Source organism: Elephantulus edwardii, unplaced genomic scaffold, assembly GCF_000299155.1.
Source record: "Elephantulus edwardii isolate Elephantulus edwardi_28Jun2011 unplaced genomic scaffold, EleEdw1.0 scaffold00225, whole genome shotgun sequence".
In the NCBI taxonomy this organism is placed as follows: domain Eukaryota; kingdom Metazoa; phylum Chordata; class Mammalia; order Macroscelidea; family Macroscelididae; genus Elephantulus; species Elephantulus edwardii.
This window is the reverse complement of record NW_006399975.1, coordinates 3,756,163-3,783,373: the sequence shown is the minus strand read 5'-3', so window position 1 is coordinate 3,783,373 and position 27,211 is coordinate 3,756,163. Positions and strand designations below refer to the sequence as shown.

At 36.5% G+C, this 27,211-nt stretch overlaps 1 protein-coding gene across 1 annotated transcript in view; it reads right to left on the bottom strand.

The window, feature by feature from the left end:
- UNC13C (unc-13 homolog C (C. elegans)) overlaps window positions 1-27,211 on the bottom strand; it is a 912,374-nt gene that overhangs the window by 149,350 nt on the left and 735,813 nt on the right. Inside the window, exons 22-24 of the mRNA XM_006898243.1 lie at window positions 26,658-26,735; window positions 15,083-15,160; window positions 361-449 (exon numbers count right to left, since the gene is read on the bottom strand). Of these exons, the coding sequence (XP_006898305.1) occupies window positions 361-449; window positions 15,083-15,160; window positions 26,658-26,735 (245 nt within the window). The remainder of the gene's footprint in view (window positions 1-360; window positions 450-15,082; window positions 15,161-26,657; window positions 26,736-27,211) is intronic.

Here is a 27,211-nt window from a genome sequence, read left to right as displayed (position 1 = left end):
AATAATTTAAAAGCGATGTATGATAGGGTATTATGGTTATCACAAGAGTTCACAATTAAGGTTGCATAGTGGAATGTACTTGGGGCGGTGGGAGGAGTACAGGGGGATCGTGTACCAGGGAAGGAGTGTTTCTTTTACTTTTGAAAGAGAGGAGAGAACTGGGGGGGGGGGGGGGAAGGGCTGGGCGGGGAGAGAAGTGAAGCAATGAATAAATGGAAGTCCAAAATCTCTGTAAATGCTCATCAAAATTATAAAAAAAAATGGATTTAGCCAAAGGAGAAAAATGGCACTGGAAGCATATAGTTTTTTACTAAGGGAAGCATAAGCATATTGAGGATAATAATAACTTCAGCTATTTACCTTTCTCCATAAGTGACACTGAGTTCATCCAGAACCCCATTGAGTTTAACTTGAAGTTCTTTGAGAATGGTACTAGCTTCAGGATCTAGCTGCAAAGAGACCATAAACCGTATTACTTTGCAGTTGCAAGAGAAATTTGCTTTCGTTCATCTTACATGCATTTTGCTTACTACAAGGCAAATATCAAACAAGATAACATTTATCTTTTCTGGTTTCTTTAATCTTTAATATCAAAGGCAAAACTCTACGCAGTTTAGGAAATTGTAATGAGACAAAGGAAAGTTCTTATACATGGAAAAATTTATTGAAAGGCATAACATGCATGTAAATAAAAGACTTGTCAAGCTTGATAGCAAAGCCTTTGTTGGTTACAGCAATGAGATGCAAGGCATGTCAAAATATTCTTCAGAAAAAAAAATATCCTTCAGAAATGAGAATTTCATAAATCAGATAATATCATATGATATACAATACCAGAATATATATATATATATATATATATATATATATATATAGCTTCAAGGTCTATGATAATCTTTAACAGACCTATAAAAAAATAGGCCCATTGGTTCTCTTATAAATAGAGTAAAAACAAAACATAATCAACAAGAATAAAATCTTTGCATATTGCATTGTGCCTTACTTGAAGTGTTTTTATATTTTCCTAACTGTCAATTATCCAAGCACACCAAGTTTTTTTTTGGAACAACAGATCTAGTGTTTCTATACGGATGTCATTTTTCAATTAAAAATTTAATGTTTCACAGTTACTTTCTCTTTTATTCTCCTTTAAGCATCATTTATGTCTTGGGGAGACACGCTAATTAGTGAATTTGAGGGCAAAAGAAAAAAACAATTAGCTTAGGTAACCAGATGACATTTTGTTGCCTACTTTCCAAGACAAGACTTAAGAATCAGCTTATTTTTGTCTAATTTCAGCTGTTAAAATATCATCAATCAATGTTACAAAAGAACTTATAACTAAATACAAACCAATATACCAAGCTATTAACTTGGAAAATTTTTTTTACAGTTATAACAAAGAAACAAGGTACACTTCACCTTCATTTCATGGTTTTATCCTGTTTGTAAATTATGATTTGGTAAGCTATTATAATAGCTTATAGCAGATATATTGTATCAAGCAGAGAGAAATTCAGGTACAGGGGGATTTGGCATGTTTTCTGGAATATAAAGCAATCTTCTTTTGAATCTCTAAAAGCTATCCTGTATAATTAAAATATGTAGTCCTGGTCTACTATTAAAAGAATGGAACTAAGCAAACTTTGGAAGCAAACTAAATGGAAAAATGATTTTGTGTAAATACCAAATAAATATGTGAGCCAGTCTTATGACCAAGAAGCATCCCAAGCATTACTGCTAGGACACAAATCCTATCATCTTACCAGAGCATTTTCTAACAGTAAAGTAAGTGTTAGGAAGACGAATTCATTACAATTCTCACCAAGTGAGTAGCTCCCAGTTACATATATGTTACTGAAAACATTGCAATAGAAACAGAAAATCACATAAGGTGTCTGGGACTACCTATTATAACAAAGCAATCCTTGAGGTCAGTTTTTACTCAAATACAGCTGCTTTCATGATTGCCTAGTTTCTGCCTCTCTCAAGGACAGTGTGATTCAGCTGGAGTATTTTACGTCTTTTGGGTTTTTTTCCCTGTCCCCAACAACAGTTTGGCTCATTGTTCTTTCCTTTATATGCCAGATTTTCATAACATATAGATATTGTTTGATACTGTCTGAAGTCCAGTCAGTCTTAAACCTACAGAAACGTTATATGTTATAAACTTAATGCTGGGGTTCAACAATGTATTATTGCATCTTACACTTTCTGAGAGTTCCATTCAGCTATATCCGTAAGTACAGCAGTGATTCAGAAAGACACTCAAGACAATACTTTAAAAACAAGCAAAAATAAACCTGAGATTTACAGGCATTTAAAAATAAGTAACCTAATGCATTATGATTTCCCAACACTTAACTGAGAAAATATATGTGGACTGCCCATCTCTTATCTTCGACAAATACAGAAGCTGGTAGCTTGTTGTGGGGTTGGTTTTTAGTTTTTTAATGTTTTTTATTTCATTTTTGTTATTATTTCCTTAATACAAATTTTAAGTTGATTTCACTTGCAGTAAAACATTGAGTAATAAGGAATGAGAAAAATTCTCTCATATGATTTTCATCAGGCTCTTTAAGAATGTTGTGGAGGGAAAAAGAGTTAGTTCTCTACCCTTCCATCCATCACCTTTAAGAAAATGGCTTTGAGAACAAGTAGGCTTGGGGAATTCTTTTCCTTCAATTTAAAAGGCATAGCTTATTCTCCTAGTAATTTGATATATGCAGTGTATATTATTTGTTCACCTGTTAAGATAGTGGCTTTAAAATCTCATAAAAATAGCTTGTAGGTGAGTTGGAAAAAATTACACTATTTTCTTATAAAATTATTTTAATTTACCTTAGGTATTTTGTGAATTGAATTTCTTATCAAATAATTGGCTATTTCTTGAAAATCAGAAATGTCAGTTTACAGCAACTTAAACATTTGGTAGAGTTCCCATTTATTGATAGAAACATTTCTTTTCAAATAGGTGAAGACAGAATGCCCATGTCTCTCATACAGCTAGGGCAAAATTAATCAGTGTTAGTTAAGTGTTTAATATATGTTGTAAACAAACTCTGCCATTAAAATAGGTATGATAATTTTGGGGTCAATATTTCTTTGTGATGCAAATTATAGATCTCTTGCAAAAACTTTAATATAAAGCATAAATGACAGTTTAAACCATGTATAAAACCATTTATATAAGCAAAACTTTGACCAATTATTGAATTCTATTCATAAAATCTGTACTCTAGCAAACCTAAAGTTTGTGAAAAAATAATTATTTTAAGATTTATTACCTAAATCACCAAAGGCATATATTATAAATCATTGGTTATTTTTAGAAGGCATACAGATATGTTGCTGGTTTTTCTACATATACTTTAATTCTACAAGTTTTATGACATCAAATTTAATTGGTATTGTTTTAGTATTTCTATGCAGAGTTAGCAGTAAGAGCAAAAGAAGAAAAATTTTCATGTATTAAAAGCCACAAATAGTAAGTTTTTTCTAAATGAGAAACTGAATTGTGATTTGAATCTTAGCAACTTCAGGGGTTAGCACAAACTAATTGCTTTTAAAAAGGTCTCTAAAAAGAGGTGCATATTCAATACAAATTTAAATGTAGAATTAACTTCTGAATTTACAGTAAAAATTTCAAAGTTGATTTCATTCACAATACTCAAGTATTTTCGGATTCTAAAATTTTATCTAGTTATGCTTAGCATGACCTATGGTCACATGTAGATGCTGTGTGAGCTTCTGTATCTTTGAGATATTTATAGTGATAAGTTGGAGTAATTAACTCATCTAGGAATGACAGACAGGAGAAGGATGGGCAATGTTTCATACGAACTAACTCTGAAAACCTCCCAGAAGGTGAGCTATGGATAGGTTGCTACTCTATAGTAAACAAAGAAGGGATGATATTAGGCAAGGAGTCATTTAGGTTCATTTTTCTTAAGGATCATGTCCACATTTCCTTGAAGAAAACATTGCTTTTACCATCTCATTTTGCAGCTCTTCCCTATAGTGTCATTTTCCCTTACAGTTAATCGACTATAAACTTCCCATTTTACTGTAACTGTGTACATACTATTCTTTTCTAATCATTAACTTAGAAGTTTGTCTCTTCCACAGAATTCTATTTTATTTAAGCTTTTTATCCTTCATGGCCATACCACTACCCTGCATATCTTAGAACTTAGCAAATATCTGAGAAAATAAGAGGCAATAAAAAGAAGCATGAAAGAATTCCCGCAAAAAGGGCTGTTCTAAAATGGAGAGTAGGCCTTTACTTTGGACTGATATGTTGAACTGAATATTTATAAAATACATTTGCATTTGAAATACTTCATTCCTTTAATAAACGTATATCCTAGAGGGCCTAGGATAGTTCTGACTACAAATGTTTTGTCTCACTGCCATATTACGTCAGATCACATTAGAAAAGTTATTTGATTCAGAAATCATTTTCAGCATACCCATTCTGTATGCTTCTCTTTTATATTTTTGAGGAGAATATCTTTCCCTAAGGGACCAAAAGAGTTCCTACTATTGAGCTGTACACAATAGCAGTTGTTAAACCAATCAGCAAAGCTTTGCTACAGACGTAACTTGTGGGTTAGAAAATTACATTTAAACTATTCGGAGAGGATAACACTCTCAAAAAGAAAAGATTTTATGTGCAAGAAATTAATCATGTTGAGTATGAATTTATTGCTTCAGTACAGGATGCATTGTTATTGTTATTGTGTACCAATAAATCAGAACTAACCCATAGTTGACCCTCCAGGGGGCTGTCAGAGGCTGCATATTGCACAGGAGTTGACTGTTCACTTTTCCCCTTGAAGCACTTAGTGATTCAAATTGCATGTGTCTGAAATGGCAGTGCAGCTCCCTACCACGAGGACACCAACATGCATATCATTCCTATTTTATCTTTTTTCTATAGGTTACTGGTTTATTTTCCTCATATGCATGAAAGTGACTTTGCTGCCCATTTAAAGAAATGGGTTTCATAAAGTAGTACTAGTCCTTTGTTCTTACAGGATCTAAAATTGGATCATTGTTCAGGTGGCATTGCACCTAGATTTCAAGATTTTTGCAAACCTCACTACTATTTCCAGGAAGGAAAAGGCTTTACTTTTAAAAAAAAAAAAAGGTGGTTCTTCCTGAGTTACTAGTTCCTTCTAGATTTTGTTAGTAATTTATACCTTCCTATCTATCTTTAATTACCCATTATTATGTTTATTATCCTGCTCTATAAATAGAGAGCTCTGGTGGCTTACAGCAAAGGAGTTGCACTGACAACCCAATGGTAGGTGGTTCAAATCCTGCAGGAGAAAGATGAGCAATTTCTTCCTGTGCAATTTCTATCTTCTGAAAACCCACTGGACTATCAGCTTCATGTCATTTCCAACTTAATGGAAGTTAAGTTTGAATTTGAGCTTTTGCCTTATAAGTATGTTCAAATAAGACTTATGTAAAATAAACAAAAACTAAACAACAACAATAAAAAGCCCCAAAGGAAAATTCTGTCTTATTTGGGAAAACAACCCCTCATCAGCATCTAGTTAATAACTTGTCTTCTCCTTTACTTTCAAACTGATTACAATAATGTAAACCTGGTTCTTCCACATTCTCATCTAAACACTCATTAATCCTCTGCAGTGTGACTTCTGCTTTCAATATTGTATTAAAATGGTTCACATATAGGTAACTAATTCTTTCTTTACTCACCTTATCTATCCCACTCAGACTCTACACCAGTTTTGTTTACTTTTCTTTCTCAAGTTCTTCCTTGCTTTCTAGAGACTCTCTGCTAGTTCAAACATCTACTCCTCTGACTCTGATTAATTCTTGTTACGTGCCATTCTTGGAATAATATTTTTGTTGTTTTGGTTAGGCACTTTTGAGTTGGCTTTGACTTAAAGTGACCTTATGTACAGATGAAAGAAATCCCACCCAAATCCAGCACCATCCTCAAAATCCATGCTGGAAAATCCACTGCTGCAGTCACTGTGTCAATCCATATCTTTGAGGATCTTCCTCTTTTTTGTTGACCTCTTCTTTAAAAGGGTGGCATTTCTCCTTGAGGGACTGGTCCCTCCATATAACATGCTCAAAGTATATGAAATGAATTTTCCCTTCTCAGTATTTTAATCTTTTCACTTTATGCTCTCACCTTGAACAACCCTATTCATGCTGATGAATTCAACTACTACTTACACGTTAATGACTCTGATATCCATTATTTTTTGTCTCCTCAGCATGTCTAAACATGATATCTAAATGCCAAGTATCTCTTAGATCTTTCCACTTTGGTGGTCCACAGATAAAACAGTGATGAATGTACTACCTGAATTCTGGTGTCTGGTTTGGCTAAGGGCTAATATGTATAAGCCAGACATTTCAGTGTCATCGTTGAGGCTGCATTTTTCTACTCCACATCCATTTAGAAACAAATATCACTGATAACATCTCTTATTCTCCCACTCTTTCCAGGTTTTTTCTACAATTCTGATAGAGAATTTTTTTATCCCGATCATTGAAACTATCTAAAATTTCCTGTTTTCTCCTTTCTTTTCCTTTTCTGATTCTTTTTCCCTATATCCAAAATCTAAACACACTACTATTGATTTAATTCTAATTCCTCAAGGTCCTTTAGCCTAGTGGTAAGAAGCTGGTTGCAATCCTAAAGGCATGCAGTTTGAATCTAACAGTTGCTCTTCAGGAAAAAGCCAGGCAGTCTACTCCCATGTGATTAAAATGCCTCTGAAAACCCACTGAAGTGTTGACTTTGAGTTGGTTCTGACCTCAAGGCACACAGCATCATCACGTGATCTAGGAGAGTGTAGAACTTCCCGCAGTGTTCCTCAGGCTGTAAATATTAACGAGCAGATTCTTTCCTTTTTCTTTTGCGGAGCAGATTGTGGGTTCAAATTCATGATCTACTGGTTGTTGTTGTTGTTAGGTGACAGTGAGCCAAACATGACTCATAGCAACCCTCTGAACAAAAAGATCTGAATCCAGCTCTATCCTGTGCCATCCTGATACACTAGAGCCCACTGTGGCACTCACCTTGTCAAATCATCTGGTCAAGGGTTTTCTTATCTTTTGCAGACCCTCCACCCTTCCAAGCATCATGTCCCTCTCCAAGGAATAGCCCCTTTTAACAACATGCCCAGAGTATGTGAGGCAAAGCCTCCTCATCCTTGCCTCCAAAGAGCACTCCAGCTGCACCCTCTCCAAGACATTTTTGTTTGTTCTTTTGCCCATCCATGGGATGTTCAGTACTCTTCTCCAACACATAGCTCAAAGGCATAAACTCTTCTTCTCCAGGTCTCAGATGCATAGCAAGTGACTGGAAATACAACAGCCTGAATCAGACACAGCTTAGTACTAAACTGAAATCATTACTCCTCAATAATTTGGAGAGGTTCCTAACTAGATTTTCTCAGTGTAGTGCATCTCCTCATTTCCTGACTTCTGGTACCAATGGTGTTAATTCTGGATCCAAGTAAGATGAAGTTGCTGACAGTTGTTGACTCTTCTCCTTCCCCACAATGTTGCCTTTTGGTCCTTTGGTAAGAATCTTTGTTTTCTTGACATTGAGATGCAATCCACACTGAAAGTTTCATACTTTGATCTTCTGCAACAACTGCTTCAAGACCTGCTCACTTTCAGCAAGTATGTATGTGTCATCTGCACAATACTGGTTATTGATGAGTTTTCTTCCAAACCTGGTGCCACATTCCTCTTCAGAGAGTCCAGCTTTTTAAAAAAATATCTCAGCGTACAGATTAAATAGGTATGGAGTAGAATACATCTCTGATTTCTTAATTTTTTTTTCTTAAATAAAATTTTTATTTCATACTGGTTTACTTTCAAAGTTTGTATACATTGTTTTTCACACAGGATCTTTCCCATTTTCTTTACCCATCCTTTTCTCCACCCATTAAATATTGTGATCCTCTGATTAACACCCCCCCGCCCCCCTCACCTATCCTCATCCCTTTGCTCCTCTCCTCCTTCCTTTAGATTCCTGTATACATTCTATAATAATGGTTTTATACAGTGTTTGTCCTTATGGGACTGAGTTAGTTCACCCAGCATAATGCTCTACAGACCCTCTCAAGTTAGGTAGTGATTTACAAAATCATTGTTCCTGTAGTAAAAATCATTGCTGTGTAGTATTCCATCATGTGAATGTACCATAATTTCTCAGTCCATTCTGTTGTGGCTTGATATTTGGGCTGTTTGCATGTTCTTTTAATGGTGAATAATCTTGCTATGGACATTGGTGTACAAGTCTCTGTTTAGCATTTTTAATTGGCTGAATAACCTATGGACTGCCAGAAGAACAAACAGATATGTCTTAGAAATATTGCAGCCAGAGATCTCCTTGGAGGCAAAGATAACAAAGCATCGTCTCTCATACTTTGGGCATCTTGTTAGGAGAAGCTATTCCTTCACAAGGGACATCATGCTTGGAAAGTTGAAGGGTCAGTGAAGCAGTGGAAGACCCTCAACAAGTTGAGCTGATAACAGTGACTGCAGCAGTGGTTTCAAGTGTGTCAGAAATTATAAAGATGACACAGGATAGGATGGGGTTCAGGGCTGTTGTTCATTTGGTCACTATGAGCTGTACTCAGTTTGATGGCACCTAACAACAATAACTGACTCACTTTCTGAATCTGGATTCTTAACTCATTGTCCAGTTGGAAACAATTCATAGCTGACCTGCTAGTGGTTTCCAAGGCTGTAAATTGTGGGAGAAGAACATACTCATTTTTTTTCCTGAGGAGGCACCGATGGATTCAAACAACCTGTGAGGCAAGTAGCTCAACTCCCTGCAGGCTATACTGTAATGAAAACTCAGCAATAGCAGACATGGCCTTTATGCTCAAAATCTGATCCTAATAATACTCATTTTCCCCTTGTCTTTCTCATTCTGCTGTTCTCATGACTGTATCCATCTGAGAGAATGAACCACTATTTAACAAGGTGAATATTGTCTCTTCAATCTGACTGACTGCAGTACTTGTTGAACATCAAGTGTTAGAGGCAGATTTCTCTCAGTGAGCCATGATATGTCAGAGGAATAGTCTACTAAGCGGGAAAAGAGGACGGATTAGCTGAGCTAAAGAAATTCTACTAATGACTGCACTGTCCTTTTCTTTTCTATTTAAAGGCAGCCTTAAAAGATCAAAGAGCATCACCACAAGACAATGTAACAGGCTATTACAGAAAATAGCAGTTAACTGTTGTTCTGTCCCTCCTGAGTGTGACTTGTATTTTCTCTCCTTAAATTTTCTTAAGGGCTAGAGAGGGATTCCTTTAGAAAGAGACTTGGTGATCCTTTGATCCCTGTAGAAAGGTCTAAAGGGGAAATGTTAACAAGCAGTCTCTACCCAAGTCAGTATTTCAGTTAGACATGGATCAGCAGCCTGGAGATCTACCTCTTCAGTAACATCTCTTAATTTCACAAGCTGAATTTCATAGTTAGCTGAACTTCATGTGGTAGTAGTGATGGACTCTTAATTATGCTTATTAAATCACCTCAATGTAATTTGCCCTTTGGCCCTCATTATTCTCTTAGTTTTCTATTAAGTCCAATTTGTAAACTCTAATTGCAGAGGTAGTTGGGATAAGAGAGAATACTAGGCAATTTCTATATCTTCCAGAATTTCAATCCTCCTCATCTTTATCTTAGTGTCATGAAAATCACCAGTTCTTGTTACTGAAGTCAGCTGAACATCTTCTCATTTTTATTTATACAATGAGGGGCCAGATGTTTGCATGAATTCTTGGAATTGTTGCAGGGTAAGATAAAATAGTTATAGCTCATTTGAAAGACATTTTAGAGTTTAGAAAGTGCTGGCTTTCTTTGGTGTTATTTTTTTTTTTCTGCACCTTCCTCAAAACTTGTGGCTTTTGTTGTTATGGTTCCCTTGATAAACTTGAAAGTCTTTGAAGATGGGACCTGGATCTTGGTAATTGTATCTCCAATATCTTGTGAAATCCAGTGTGTGTAACAGGAATGCCAACAATAAGCATTTGTTGAATCAATGAAAAAGTGGTATTGCCTTCATGTTTAATGGGCTTTAACTTTGTTTTCCATAGTGGATACCTGTTGCACGGGGGAAAGATGAGGTAGTCCACCTTGCTTCTAAATATCTCTTTTTAACTGTCAGTAGAAAGTATTTCTGCCCTGACTACTGTTGGATTACAAGACACACACTGGGAAATTCTGGTGTTCCGTATGGGAGAGACAGATTTAGTTCCTGGCCAATTCATCTCAGGTAGAGTAAACTACCCATCTGCCAGTGGAAGCTAATGTATTGCTGTGATGGATAACAGGTTTCAGTGAAGCTTCCAGACTAGGAAGAGAGACCACAAACTGACTTGTCAAAAATTAGCCACTGAAAGCTTTATGGAGCATGGTTCTATTCTAACACGTATGCCAACTGTTGGGTTGGTTGTCCAAGTAGTTCTGACGCTTACTATGCCTTGCCCACTATTGCCATTGAAGCAATGAACTGACTCCAGAAAATACAAAGTTGATAGACTATTGCCTATTGAAAATGACATAGGCTTATTTCTTTCTTCTCTTGTCTGGGGATTATTTAGCAGGTGACCAAGTTCATATGGCTAGTAGTTTCTTAATCAATTTAATTGAGCTGCATAAGGATGCTTTTGGGTACCTTGAGGAAATTTTTAATTGACACATGAATTCATCTGTAAAAGGTGGCAACAGGCATTGATGTGCATCTCTGAAACAAGAGTCATTAAGCAGTTCTGTGAAGCTGAACACTGTGACACTTATGTGACAAATGCGATAATGGTTACCCATGGTGGACAGTATTTGGTGGAGCTCCCTGATTAAAACAAGCTTGGAAGCAGGAGTGGCATCCACTTCCAAAAAAGCTTGCCTCTGGGAACTCTATGAACTTAGATAAATGATGAAAGTTATACAAGTGCTCAGGTCTTTCGTTCATAGGGTCATCAATAATAATAGTCTTTTTATTATGCCTAATGGGGTCTTCCTTGTGATGGGTGGATTGACAGAATTTAGCTGAGCAAACAAGATTTTCTTTTTCTAAGTGAGCTAGTAACAATTAATGTTTAGAAAGGGAAGAAAGGGATGTAGTGTCAATAGGTCATCTGGCCTATAGATGACTATGGGTTCTACCCTGTTCAAAGTGATTGTACCAATGCACTGTTGTGAAGCGGTAATGCCTCCTCTGCTTGACCAGCACTGTCATAAATTTTCTAAATCAATGATCACAATATAAATGCTGTAGAATTTAATAAGATATACCTTATAACTTTATGAAGAGAAGTTAAATTTTGAGCAATTTTATATTCTTTTGCTTGTACTTGTGCATACTGGATTGCAGAGTAAGGAAATACAATCAATCTTTTCTAAACACTGTAGCAATATATTATACATTATAAACCAAACGCTGATGAGGCATTTACTTATAGTTAATGTATATTAAGTTATAGCCATGAAATAATCTGTTAACACAGTACAAACCAAAATGTGTTTTCTATTTGAGTGTTTTTCAGCTACTACAAGATTAAAAAAAATCATTCACTGCTGAATAAAAGTTATTTCACGGCATCCTCCTCAGATTTGGCTGTTACCATGTGATGGAAAGAGCAGAACGACAGTACGGAGATCGCATGAACTATTTCTAGCTCAAGTCAGTTAGTTACATGCCTTTACAGTATTACCTGCTTTGCGATGGTGATCCTCAAAATTATATGGACAGTAAAGTCGCCTTTTTGAAAGAACAGATTTTTGATGTCTTGTATATAAAGGTTGCTTTCGTTTCTGGGTCTGTGTGACTTTAATTATTTGTTGTTTTCTAGAGAAGTCCAAGCTATTGTGCCAAAACATCCTCTTAATTTGTATACAAGGAAGTTTTGTACAAAATTTTAAAAGAAAACAAAACCCCCTGTAGTCATTTACTGTCCTCCTTCAGGTCCAACTAGACACTGTCAAATAACTGCACACAGTGTATTGGGGGTGTAGTCAACAGTGACTGCTCAAGTGACAGTTTCTGAAACCATTCTCAGTATCACACCTACATTGTCATAGCTTTAGGCAATGTTTCCAGTTTAGATTCCACACAGAGAGTGAATATTTGCACTGACATAATTTTAATGACCCATTCTCCAGCCAGAGAAGCTGATCCTGCAAAGAAAGAGCAGCTGCCCCACCAGTGGTTGGGTTGGTTTGCAGTGGCAGAGAGCTGCAGCAGCATGCAGCCATGCCTGCAAGCGGCCTCAGAGGCAAGCAGTGCCACTGCCAGAAGCACATCATTGACACATGGCACTAACAACTATTTTGAGCAAGTGCACAAGCAATGCTTTACTAATTAGGCCTTTGTAGCAAGAAGTGCAGATCCCAGCACATATATTTGAGGATAAACTTGTAAGAAACATCTAAAAGAAGAATAAGATGTAGGCAATGAGGTTTCCCTTAGCAATTCCAGCCAAAATGTTATAATTTAGGGATGAAGAATTGGGAAGTGACACATTCCATTCCCACATCTGCTACTGCTGACATAGAACATATTAGGAATTAGTAACTCAACAGGAAAAAGTAGAAATGCCCTGTAGAGATTCCAAGATTAGAGATTTTACAGTAAGTCACTTCCTTCAACAAAGCCGCTAGGGGTTTCAAACCACCAACCTTTCAGTTAGCAGTCAATTGCTTTACCATTGTGCCACTAGATCTTTGGAATTGGTACTAGCATATGTTACAGAACCTTCAAAAACCATGGACTATGTCTATATATACTTCCCATATTAAACCATATATCTCTCAATCATGTACTTCACTTAGATATTGCTATATAGATACAGATAAGGAAATAGAAATTCCCCTAAATGATTAGTGGAGAATTTTGAGATTCCGATGCCAAGGGGGAGTGTAGCAGAGGCTGCATGTTACACCCAGATTTGGATTAATTGTCTCAAGGTTTGAGGAGTATAATACTGAAAGAATGAGAGGAAATGAACTGCAAATGAGGAGAGACAAAGGATTCAGAAGATGGCAAAGGATGAGAGTGGACTTAACAAAGAAAAAGTAATTAGGGCCAAGGATAACTCTTCCACAAATGGCCCTGATTTTTTATGATTTTCCCCTTTAAATTATGCAAGAAGTGTTTAACAAATAGATACATTAAAAGGCATACAAAGAGAAGGCACTTAGTATTTCTGCCTTCATTATTTTCTCAAGTAAGAGCTCTGTGATTTAGCCATGTATTTGAAAACAATATTGTAATGTGAAATCTGAACATTTCAAATTGATAATTTTATTTGCAACAGGAATTCTATTTTTGCAACAAGAAATCTATTTTTATTTTTCTTGTTAGGTAGCAAGTGGCTTGGTCCACACAGCCGTCTTTAAGGACAGATTTAATTTCTCTTATTGGTATATCTGTTATTATTTGTGTGGTTAATATTGAGCTCAGTGGTTTATATGTTAAAATTAAAACACTGGATAGTAACGAAATAATGATGGGAATGAGAGAAGGTTCTGGAAATAGACCACTTTCAATAGAACTTCATCCTTAAATGAAGTGTGGTCTCTAAAATTCACCAAAAGGTGACAGGTAAGATCTTCCACACAAGAAACCAGCAGTCTCATTGATAAATTTCCAAATGACAACTAGATTTAAAGGCTCCATATAAAACATCACTAGAATTAGAAAAAAGAATTTCACTGTTATGATCCCTAACTGCTTGTGCTTACCTAATTAAGCAAAAGAGTTCTAAAACTGAGACTGTGCCATCCAACCTTGCAAAATGCATGAATACACTTTGGGAAATGGAACCTTACTTTATAAAAATTAAACTGAGACTGCAGTGGAAGCACAGCTCATAAAAGTTCATTTTTAAAGTTTTTCACCATCAGATATGTATTTAGTGCTTCTCATTGATAGGTAGGATACAAAACAGCAATTCCATTTTTCAAAGAATTGAAGTTTGAAGAAAATAGAATAGGCATTGTGGTGAAATGTGTAAAAGCCTCTTTGGGGTTAAAAACACCACCACCTGTGAGAAGGCCCAAAATCTTAAAAGCAGCATTAGCTGGCTTATGCATTTTGGGCGGGCGGGGGGGGGGGGGGAAGGACAATTTTTTTTTAATCCAACTGAGCTTTTACATATATATTTACCATAGTAGAGAGAAACTGAAGTATATCTTAAACAGTAATATTCCTACATTCTTTACATTACCTTCGAGATTCCTATTTTATGGAGGAGAGCAGGGTTTTGCTGGAGACCCACAGCATCAGCACCAGGACCCTCCCCTCCACAACATCCCCAGTCCTCAATCCCCCAGATGTCACTGGATTTCTTTAAAAGACAAGACTTGAGGCAGATATGAGCAGGCAGATGCACAGCTACTTATTTAACCCTCTGCTTGACCTAGTCAAGCAAATGAGAGTTACATGGAAGTGCAATGGTCTTCAGGCTCACAGGTTAAAAATAAAAACAGCCAGGAAAAGGGTAAGATGCTTACTATCACAAACCTCATAAAAGAATCTTTCTCCTTCCTTCTTCTGCTCATGGAAGTGCAAATCAAAGATGTAGGACAAAGACATGACACATTACAGACACAGTGCACAACACGTTGTTGACAAGAGAGTTTTAGATGTGAACAATAAAACCATGGAGTCATCAAAAAACCACTGGCACCACACATCACATGTCACAACAAACATCAATATCAAGCTGATGTGCAATACAGTACAAAACAACTACAATTTCTATAGCGATACAGATCATTAGTGTATGTATATTTAATTGTGTGTGTATATGGAAGTAGCAATATGCCTATTGATCCATATGTAATACATGAGTCATTGACTATCTCCTTTACCTCATTTGCATTTCTGAATTGTTTACTATTTTATTGAATTTAACAACTAAATATAACCTTAGTTGTTACAAAATTTCAAGGCATTATCACTGTAATGTTCACAGCTAAACACTTTCCATAGCAAAATAATATGCTGCTAATGATCTCTAAGTAGGTGCTTAATAAACGCAAAGGTAAAAATACACTCACCTCTTTCCCTCCCATAGATTCAAACATTTTTTCAAGCTGGACTCTTAATTGTTGAATATTGTTCATCAAGATACAAGGCTTTAAAGAAAGCAGAGAGAATGTGAGAAAGAGGCTTAAGAAATTCCTTTCGTCTTACTGTGATTTTATCAAAAGTTTACAGAAAGGTTGGATTTTCAAGGTTAAGAAACGTCTATACATTAATTATTAAATGAGTTTTACTTTAAGTGGTAGTATACAGCTCTTACTAAAAGTGCTGTTTTTAAAAGTGGCAAATTAAAAGTGGCAAATCACTGTGCTATTCAACATCAATTCTTAGCAATATGGAAAAGGATACTATAAAGGTCAAATAAATTTAATAACACACCTAAACAATAAGCCATAAGATACTTACTATTGAGGTGTCTTTATCGTAACATTTTAGCATTTCATGTAAACATGGTTTGAGTTCAATGTTGTTTATAAAAATGCATTTTAGGGGAAAAATCGATTCGTTTAAATAGTTTGTTATTGCACTCAGTTAAGAATACAAACAAACACTATATGATCTGAACTTTTCAAAGCAAAACAAACAAACCAACCAACAAAAATATCCCTTCATTGAACCCCTTTGGCTACAGAACAAGCTGGTTGGCTCAGGACCCTCCATTCTTTGGCTCTAGTCCCTGCTTGTTTTCAAGCTGTTTGTTCCTCAGAGACACTTTACACCTTTCAGATTCTGCCATGGCCTGTCACATGAACTTACCTGAACCTTTTTCTGTGCCTAATGGAATTTTCCCCCAGCATTTATGGCAGAACCTCTCCTTCTACAATTTTATCCTTTAGTCACTCCCATGGCTTTTGGTTTTATTGTTTTATATATGAAGTCTTTTTTTACTCTGTCACCAGATGACCTTAAATGCACTGCATTTACTGCTATGTTGTCTTTTGCTTTTCATTACTTAGACTACAGCACAGGGCCCTCCATATCCCCAACCTGACCCATTGCCTTCTAGCCAGTTCCAACTCATTCTCACCCTCCTTTGGGTTTCTGGGGCTGTGCATTTTCAGAGTAGACTGATCATTTTTCTACAACAGAACTGCTTGTGGGTTTGAACCACTGACCTTTGCGTTAGCAGACATACACGACATCACCAGGGTTCTTCGCCTTGCACACAATACTTGCTTTAAAATATATATATATAAAGTTTCCTTACTTGTTCATTTGAAGGCAGAAATAAAACAATTAACAAAGATATGAAACTTTGTGGCAGGACTAGATGTGAACTTAAGATAGGTTGTTGTTGTTGTTGTTAGGTGCCTTCAAGCTGCGTACCCCATGTCTTAGTGACTCTGTGAATAAAAGATCTGAATTTGTGTCCTTCCCTGTGGTACCCTGTCAATTTCTGACACACTAGAGACCATTATAGCAGTCACCGTAATTTGTAATTAGTCCATCTGATTTTCCTCTCTTTCATGGACCTCCCACTTTGTCAAGCATGATGTCCCTCTTGCAGAAATAGCCTCTATTAGCAACATTCTTAAAATATGTGAGATGAAGCTTTATCATCCTTGCCTCCAAGGAGTACTCTGGCTGCACTTTCTACAAGACATATTTGTTTGTTCTTTTGGCAGTACATAGGATATCCAACACTCTCCTCCAACACCACAGTTCAAAGGCATCAATTCTTCTTCTGTAATCCTTATTCATTGTCCAGCTCTCAGATGCACAGCAAATGATTGAAAAGATAATGGGCAAACATGAGGGGCAAGAGAACATTATCTGGTAGAGTGCCTGAAGTTTTGCCCCCTGCTGGGAGGCACTCAAAAAGGCTGAGAAGTAGAATTGACATCAATGACATGGATGAGTCAAGCTTTCAGCATCTTCATGAGCTGATGTGTGGCTTGACTCAAAATGAGAAGAAACAGTTGCAAGCACCCATTCATAATTGAAACATGAAATTGACCAAGTGGGAATCTAGGAAAATGGAGACTTGTCACAAATTAAATGGAACACGTGAAGATTGATAAGCTAGGTGTTATCATAGTTTCTCCTAACCTGGGAGTGCATTAATAAATCAGCACAGGGGTTAACCCTATAGGTAAACTGCAGTTTAGTTGTCATCAACTGAGTACACGTATTGCATAGCAGCCAAATCTCTTTTTCATGATATTTTCATCCAAATAGGAAACAGGTGAAGAGGCCTGGTAGTACACTGGTATAGAGAACTTGAGGGTAAACCAAAAGGTTGGTGATTTGAACCTACCAGGTGCTCCACAGGAGAAAGATGTGGCGGTCCTGTAAGCCCACAATAGTGGGTTTAGTTTGGCACTTGGTAGGGAACAGGCAGCTGTGGGCTGCTCAAAGAAGATGGCCAACCATGCCACTTTGAATGCTGGTGAGGACACCTCTAGATGCTACCTCCCTTACAGGTCTTCAAGGTTCTTCTTTGATGACAGCCAAGTCTTTTCCCAAAGTGGCTTCAAGTTCACAATCTAAAATGGTTATCTTTATAAAAATGACCCATTCTAACAAACTCAGGAGGCAAAGAAGAACAGGTGTGGGCTTTGGGACCAGGACAAGTGCTCATCAAATATTTGTTGAGTAACTGAACACTCCATCAATGGAGAGACAGACTTCCTAAATTTGGCTAAAGGAAGCAGCAGCAGCAATAAACTAAGGCTTTTACCAGTCTGGTCTCCTGGACTCATCATTTCAGAAACATCTGCAGTGTTCTCTATTTCCACCTACTCTGAGGCCCTGTGACTGACTATGTGCAGAGTAGATTAGAGTTGGAGGACAGTGGAGGGGCAGTGTTAAGGGATGTGACCTTCATCCTCTGCAGAGAATGACTAGAAACATACATACATACACAAAGAAATTTTGTGAAATAATCATCTGAGAGAACATTGGAAATCAGCAAAAACCAAGCCGGGAATTCCTGGTTTCCACGTTTCCCTCACCAATCTGGCACAGTAGTCCTGGGTCTCAGCTATGTGGGTTTGGAACGCCCTCTAGGAGCTGTAACCTAGGGATGGTGACAGAATGTCTCTAAGCCAATGCTGTCTAGTAAACTTCCTGCAGTTATGGAAATGCTCTGTTTCTGTTTTGCCCGTGTATGGCTAGTACAAATGAGAAACAGTTATTTTATTTTAATTAAATGATTAATTAAATTTAATTAAATGTAAAAAAAATATCATGGCTGGATCAGGTGCATGTTAATCCTCAAACTGATATCAAGGCTCCTCAAAAATCATTTAGAGAAGTTCCTGACTGTAGACTTTCTCAGTGAAATTCATCTTCTTATTTCCTGACTGCTGCTACCAAGGGTGTTGATTGTGGATCCAAGGAAGAGAAAATAATTGACAACTTCAATCTTTTCTCCATCTATCACAATGCTGCCTACGGGTCTAGTGGGAAGAATTTTTGTTTCCTTGGCCTTGTGATGCAATAAATGCAGAAGGCTATATTCCTTTATGTTCTGCAGCAAATTCCTCAATTCTTCCTCACTTTCAGCAAGAAAGGTTGTGTTATCTGCATAGTGCAGGTTCTTGATGAGTCTCCCTCCAACCCTGATGCCACATTCCTCTTCATAGAATCCAGCTTCTCAGAAAATTGCTCACCATACAGATTAAATAGGTATGGAGAGAGGATACAATCCTGACACACTCTTTTCTTACTTTTAAACATATTTGCACAATAGCTTCCTGGTATAGGTTTCACATAAGAAAAATTAAGTGTCTTGGGATTCTCACTTTTCTCAATGTTCAATATAATCTGTTGTAATCCACACAGTCAATGCGTTTGCATAGTCAAACAAGCACAAATAAACAATCTTTTGGTATTCTTCACAGTGATATCCCACTTGAACTTCTAGTAGTTCCCTATCTATGTACTGTTCTGGTTATTTTTTTAATTATTTTCAGCAGTATTTATTTGTATGTGGCATTAATGATAGTGAGATCAAAATTGTATCAGATGTGTCAGAAAGCTGGACAATGACTAGGGATGATAGAGAGAGAATTGATGCCTTTGGGTTGCAGTTCCTGAGTATTGAATATACATACCATGGGCTGCCAGGAGAAAAAACGAGTTTGTCCTGGAAAGGATAAAACCAGGCTGCTTTTTGGAGGCACAGATTCTGAGGCTTCATATGACTTTGGGCATGTTGGAAGGAGGGATCAGTCCTTGGAGAGGGACAGCATGCTTGGAAGGGTGAAGGGACAGTGTAAGAGAGGAAGACCCTCAATGAGATGGATTGATTCAGTGACTAGGATAAAGAGTGTAGGTATGTATGTCAGAGACTATAAGATTGGCACAGGATAGAGCAGATTTTAGGGCTATTAGTTGCAAACGAATCGATGGCACATAACAATACATCATTAATGATACTGTTTGATAATTTCCACATTCTGTAGGATCACCATTCTTGGGAATGGGAATGACTATGGATCTATTCCAGTCAGTTGGCTAAATAGCTGTCTTCCAAATTTCCCGGTATAGACTGATTAGCACAACCATGGCTGTATGTTAGTTGAAACAAGTCAATTAATATCCATCAATTCCTGGGGTCATATGTTTTTGCCAATGCCTTCAGGGTAGCTTCAACTTCTTCTTTCATTACCATGTGCTCTTGTTCAAATGGTAACTCCTGAAATTTTTCAGTCTCAGTCAATTATTTTTGGTACAGTGACTCCATGTATTCTTGACTTCTCCTGACGCTTCCTCAGTCATTCAACATATTGTCCTTCAATATGGAAACTTCAGGCTTAAATTTATTCTTCAGTTCTCTCAGCTTGTAAAATACAAAGCAAGTTCTCTCTTTATTCTCCAACTCCAGCTGTCCACACTCTCCATTATAGTACTTTGTCTTCTCAAGTTGCCTTTTGAAATCTTCTGCTCAGCTCTTACTTCAGCAAATCTCCCCTTTGTTTTAATTGCTAACCGAAAATCAATATAGACGAGTTATAGAATCATTTACTATTTGCTGCACACTGATTCTAAAGGAGAAGAAGGTGAAAGCCAAAGAAGAAAAATAGATGAATCTTCCAAGTTCCTGGGAAATTAGCCAATGATTAATTAGAGGGTAACATACAAAGGACTAAACGCAGGTCGGGAAGGATTTTTATCATTGTTTAACTGTATTCTTGACCTTTTGAAAAAAATTCTTAAAGTTATCTTAACTTCAGTTAAGAAGAAAAAAAAAAGCTTTTAGAGGGACAGGGTAAAATGGGAAAGATCCTGCAGGACCTGAAAAGACAGGGTAATGGACAAGATCCAATGGTGATGAATTTTATAAAACATAATGAATAAGAATGATTGTATGATATATAATGTAATTGAGGAGTAGTGTGAAACACATCATTTATGAATTATGTAAGCAAACCAACATAATTAAATATTACAAAAGAACTTTAAGCTTCTATTCAGTTCTCTTTATTTCAGTTATATAAATGTTCTATTGTTATCAATATACACTTTTGTTTCCTTTTTCATATGAAATAGCTTTTTATATCTGTTCAGCAAATTATACAGCAGGATAACGTTTCTGGGGGTCATTTACAGAGGCTCTATAGCCTTTTATTGAGTGCCAGATCTATTTATATTGTTATTATATTCTTATTGGTAACTAAGGTTAATTCCTAATTAAATTCAAATTCATATATCTCTAACTCATATGCAGGGTTTAAATGAAAACAGCTATTATTCTCTTAAAGAAACTATTGCACAATATATTTTGTTTTTATAAAAAACACCAGTCAGCATTTTCAGAGAAAGCATTTGGGTTATAACACAATAAAGATTCACCTAGTTCCTGTCATGTTAACAGTCACCATTGATTGAGGGAGCTCTGTTGGCCTAGTGGGTAGGGAGTTGCACTGTTAGCACAAATGTTTGAATCCATCAGCTGCTATGTGGGAGAAAGATGAGCAATCTCCTCCTGTGCAAGTTACTGCCTTTGAAAGTCCTCTAGAAGGTCGGATATGAATCAGTTCAGACTTGAAGGCACACAACAATGTAACGATTTTGTTTGTTTCACGATTCACTACTTGAAGGGTATCGGAATTGTTTTGGTTTGGGCTATTTCATATACAGTTTATATAAACATTCACTTAGAAATTTTTATGTGAACGTAAGTCTTAATTTCTCTAAGTTACATGCCCAGAGTTGTGATTGCTGTTATAGCAATGCATGTTACCACACAGTGATAGAATGTGTAGTTTGAGTTTGTGTTGTGTATATGTGGTTAATTTTTAATGTTGTCAAAATGCTTTCCATAATAGATATACCACTTACACAGTGACGCAGGGGTAATCCAATTTCTCCATACCCTATCCACCATTTGGCAGTCATTACTTTATATTTTAGTCATTCTAATTGGTGTGCATTGATACCACATTATGGTTTTAATTAGCATTTCTCAAATGGTTAATGATGCTGAAAGACTCTTCATGTGCTTGCTTATTTGCCATCTGTATAGAGCACTCTGAAGGCTAGTGTGTAAAGAGGTGTGCTGCCAACCCATAGATGAGTGGTTCAAGTACACCAGCTGCTCCTCTGGAGAATATGGGCGATCTCCTCCTGTGTGATTTACAGTTATGAGTACGTTCCAACTCAACAAGAATGAATATTTGTGAGATACCTGCTCCAGATTAGATTTTTAAACAATTTTCTAATTGTTTTTACTCTTGAATGCTAATAGAGACTAGTGCTTTTCTTCAAGGTAGGTCCTGGTATATAATCCATAGGGAATTGACCTGCTATGCCTCTTTGGCAGTTCAAATCCACCAGAGGATCCATGAGGGAAAGATGAACATTTTTTTCCTCATAGGATTTACAGTCTTGTAAGCTGGCTAGACTTATAAGAGGAAGACGAGCAATCTTTTCTCAAGCGATCTACTGCCTCTGAAAACTTACTAGAGGGCCAGCTGTGAATTGGTTCTGACACAGTGGCAAACAACAATACTGCCTGTATAAACACAAAATCTTCCTGGGAATTTGACTGGAATTGCAGGATGCCTATATATTAATTGACAATTTTTTTTATTCTATTGACTTTCTCAATATATAACAAGAGTATGTTTCTTCTTTTTCAGACCCTTACTTCCTCAATGTCATTTTCATAATACACTATACACATTCTATTAGACTTATAGCTAAGTATTTAATTTTGGGAGAGGCAATTACATATGACGTTATAACTTTTAATGTCTACATGTTTATTGCTAGAATGCAAAAACAAAATTTCTTTTTGCATATTTTGTTTATAGTAATTATTATAAGTTATTTCTTTAAACATATCTAGATATGTTGTTATGTGTTGTCAAGTTGGATCTAACCAATTGTTGACCTTTCTGTGGGTTTTCAGGGCCTATAAATTGCACAAATGAAGACTACACCTATATCTCCCATGGTGCAGCTGGTGGATCTGAACTACCTGTCTCTGCGTTGGCAATACAACTTTTTACCACTAAGCCACTAGCGCTCTCTATATATTGATAATATTTATATATCTATATCTATATATCTTTGGAAGCAGGAGCGGCATCCACTTCTTAAATCATATGCCTCCGGAAACTCTATGAACTTTAATAAATGTCAATAGTTAAAGAGAGTCTTCAAGCCTTTTCTTCATAGGGTCGTTATGAGTCATGCTTGACTTAAAAGCAATCAACAACAGCAACATCTATATATCTAGGTCTGTATGAGGAGCTTTGGTGGCCTAGTGGTAAGAAGCTGCACTGCAATCCTGAAAGCATGCAGTTAAATCCACTAGTTTCTCCTTGGGAGAAAGACAGGCAAATGCCTCCTTTTGATAAACAGCCTCTGAAAATCCACTGGAGGGTCAGTTGTGAGTTAGTTTCAACTCAGTGGTACAACACCATCACCACAATACATCTAGGTATATACATATATCAGTATCCCAAAGTCCATTACTGCTAAACTTATTTAGGACTCTTGTCAACCCTCCATTGGGTTTCTGAAGCTGTAATCTTTTTTTTTTGTTTACTTTGTTATGAAAAGTTTTTTTATTTTGTTTTTAAATATTTTTAAATAGATTTATTTTTTATTTTCCCCCTCATACTTTCCTTCACTGACATTCACACAATCATTCCAATATCCTGTTTTATAAAATTAACCACAATTGGACTATGCCCACCATTTCCCTATTTTTCAAGTGCCCATCAGATCTGCATTTCCTTTACCCCCTCCCTCCACCCAACAAATTGTGCAACCCTGTGATTTCCCCTCCCCATCTTCACCCTTATGCTCTCACCCCTTTCCCCCTTGGGCTCCCAGACATGCTTTTGAAGCTGTAATCCTATCTTCTCTATAGTGTATTAACAAATTTGAACCACTGACATGTCAATTAATAGCCAATTTTACAAATTGTACAGTATGAGAGTACACTCTATCATCAGGACACTTGATAAGTGTGTCTGCATGCATTCATATAAGTGTAAAATAAGGAGGAAGGGATGGTGAGCATGAATGCATCTGGTAGCCTAATGGATTAGGAGTTGCACTGCCAATATAAAAACAGGTGGTTCTAATCCATCAGATGCTCTCAGGAAGAAGGTAGTTTGAATCTCCCAGCTGCTCTGCCTTTGAAAACTTGCTAGAGAGTGTGCTGAGTCATTTTTGACTTGACATATAACAACTATTTACCACCAAAACAATTATTTGCAGGTAGGGATAGTTTTACTTCATCTTTTATAATGTGTACATCCTTTCTTTCTCTTCCTTGCCTCACTGCATCAATAACAGCTTCTAGTACTACATTGGAAAAAGAGCATTATTTTATTTTATTTTCTTAAACTCATCAACAGACAAATATAACACTTAATTCTGCTTATATGAAAGCAATACCTAGATCAAGAAGTTACTTTTTGAATAGGAAACACTGCATGGTATAAAAATCTAGGAAGGTGTGCCTCAAGGATGTATCCTTTCTCCATATTTATTTTATTTGTATGCTTAGCAAATCACTATAGAGATTGGCCTTTATGAAGAAGAATGTGGCATCAAGATTGGAGGAAGCCTTTCCAACAACTTGCATCATGCAGATGACATAACCTTCCTTGCTGAAAGCAAGGAGGATTTGAGGTGCTCACTCAAGAAAATCAAAGGCATTGACATGGATTAAATCTCAACATCAAAAACCTAAATATCCTCAACAGTTGAGCCAATAAACAACATCAGGATAGATGGAAAAAGTGTCAACATCTCTTACTTGGGCATCAACACCTAAGTACCAGTAGTCAGAAGACATAGCACTGGAAAAGTCTCTTTCAAGGACCCCTCTGAAGTCTTGAAGAGCAATGATATGAGGTTAATTACTAATATTTGCCTGACTCAAGCTACTGTTTTTTTCCAATCACCTATTATGCAACTGAAAGTTGGAAAATAAATAAGGATTTTGGAAAAATAATTTAGGTCTCTGAGTTGTGCTGTTGGAGAAGTGTACTGAAATTCCCATGAACTGCAAAAGAAAAAAACAAAAACCAGATAGGTTTTAGAGAAAGTGCAACCCCAGTTTGCCGAAAAGGCAAAGGATGGTGAAGCTTCTTCTCACATACTTTGAGCATGTTGTTAGGAGAGGCTGTTCCTTGGGCAGGGACATCATTCTTGGACAGTTGGAGGGTCAGTAAAAAAGAGGAAAGATTCTCTGTGATATGAACTGATACTGACTGCAGCAATGGGCTCAAGGGTGTCACGCATACAGATCGTTCGTTCATAAGATAACTGTTAGACATACGTGACTCTACGGCATCTAGTGATACCAACAGCAAGAGCAAAGGAGGAAGCAACCAAAGAAGATAGGAGAAATATACAGAGCCATTGTACCAAAAGAACTGACTTGATGTTGGACCATTTCAGGAAGTAACACATAATTAACAACCAATGACACTGAAGGGAGATGTCAAAGGTGCAACAAAAGCCCTGGCCAAAAAAAAAAAAAAAAGCCCCAGTGCAAAGGGACCATTATTTCATAAAATACTATACAACATGGGAGAAACTGGAAAGTTAAGTGAAATATTTCAGTCACATAAGTAAATATTGCATAAAACTACTATTGTGAAAATAGGAGGATAACTGAGCAAGAAATATACATATGTTAAAAAAGGAGGGGGAAGGGCAAAAGAAGGGTGGCCAAAAAAAGGGGATATATAATTGGGATAGTAGAGGTTGATGGGTGGAAGGGGGATGAAAGAATGGCAAATGTTCAATAAGGATTTGGAAAGATGGGGTGATAATAAGTATAGAGCAGTGGTCATTAATTATGTAAAGTATGTATATGACTGCATAAATACAAATTACATGAATTTCTAAAAATTTGAAGTGAATTGGGGGTGAAAGGGAGGTGGAGGGAGAGAAATGATTTAAAATGAATGATTTAAAAACCCAATCTTTCTGTAAACTTTGACTAAAACCATAATAAAAAAATAAAGCACATCCTGGTTGCACTTATGAAAAAAATAAGGTCCAAAGAACTGATCAAATACCAACCGAGATGTTTCAACATATAGTTGCAGCCTTGGGCATGCTCACTTGTTTATGCATAAAAATTTGGAAGGCAGCTACTCTGTCAACTGACTGGAGAAGATTCATTATTTATGCCAATTCCTAAAGAGGTTATTCAACAGAATGTGAAAACTATCTAACATGCAATATCACATACAAGAAAAATCCTGCAGGAGGTTCATTAAAAAAGAAAAATAAACAAAAGATAACACAACTGGGGCAGTATACTACTAGGGTTCAGAAAAGGCTACGCAACATAAAATATTATTGCTAATGTTACATGCGTCTTGACTGAAATCAGAGCATTTCAGAAAGATAGTTATCTATCTTTTTAATATTCTAAGGCATTTGACTATGTGGCTTATGACATTATTTTTATAATATTTTTATTATGTTTTCAGTTATCAGAAATATAAAAGGCTAAGCTTAAACTTCAGAGTAGAATTTGTAGGTATCCTCCCTACATTAACCATCTTTTTTTAATTAAGAAAAATGAGCTAAATTATATTCATTTTAGTATAAAATTAAGACCAGAACTGAACTATTAGTATGAATATCAAGATAGTTTTAACATTCTAGTTCTCAGCTGCAATGTCTCATGAGTATATGAAGTTTTCAATTACTGCCAGGAGCCTCGCTTCTTAACAGCATGGAGAAGCACACGTTGGCTGGCATAGTGGCTCTCGATCATTCTTTGTATCCTGTCTTGAAATCAGTTTGAGACTATCAGATAAATTTTCAAATAGTTTCTTGAGATCCTTATTTTCTACCATTACTGTTGTTGTCATGTGCTATTAAGTCAGAAGCAACTCATAAACTAACCCTCCAGTGGGTTTTCAGAGGCAGTAAATCACACAGGAGGAGACTGCCCCCTCCTCTTCTGTGGAGTAACTGGCAGGGTGGAACCATGTGCCTTTAGGATGGCAGCTCAAGTTCTTACCAGTAGGCCACCAGGGCTCCCTTTATTTCCTACTAGCTGGTATAAAAACAATTTTCCCCCTCGCTGATGAATTAATTAAGAGAAGTAGGTTTCAACTGAGGAAAACCTACAACAGGGACATTCTTACTTACCACGTTTTCCTTGTCACAGTATGAATTGAAATCACTTGACACAATAGCAGCATACTGGAGGAGGACTTTATTAATGGTCTGAGAAAGAAAACAGTGAGATATTTATGCAGGTATGTATGTAGTTTTACTCTAGTTAGTCAGGCAAAATGTTCATCTTTATTTTTTTATTTATTTTTTTTTAGCTGAAAAGAGAACATAACCAATTATTAAAGCAACTACACAAAAAACAAAACCACAGTTGTGGAGTCAATTCTCACCCAAAGGTCCAGAGTATAATCTGTATAATCCAATCATGACCCAAAGGACAGAGTGTGATTGCGCCAAAAAAATTTCGAGGCTGTAAATCATTAAAGCAGATTACTAGATATTTCTCTCAAAGACCAGTTAGAGGGTTTTAACCTTTGTGTTAGCAGCTAAGTGCTTAACCACTGGCCTACTAGTGCTTTTTTATTAAAGTTACACTGAGAAAAACTGGATAGATTATGTTTACTGCATTGAATTCTATGAAGGAGACAATAGTTTAAAAGTATTATATTTTAGGGCATTATGTTTAT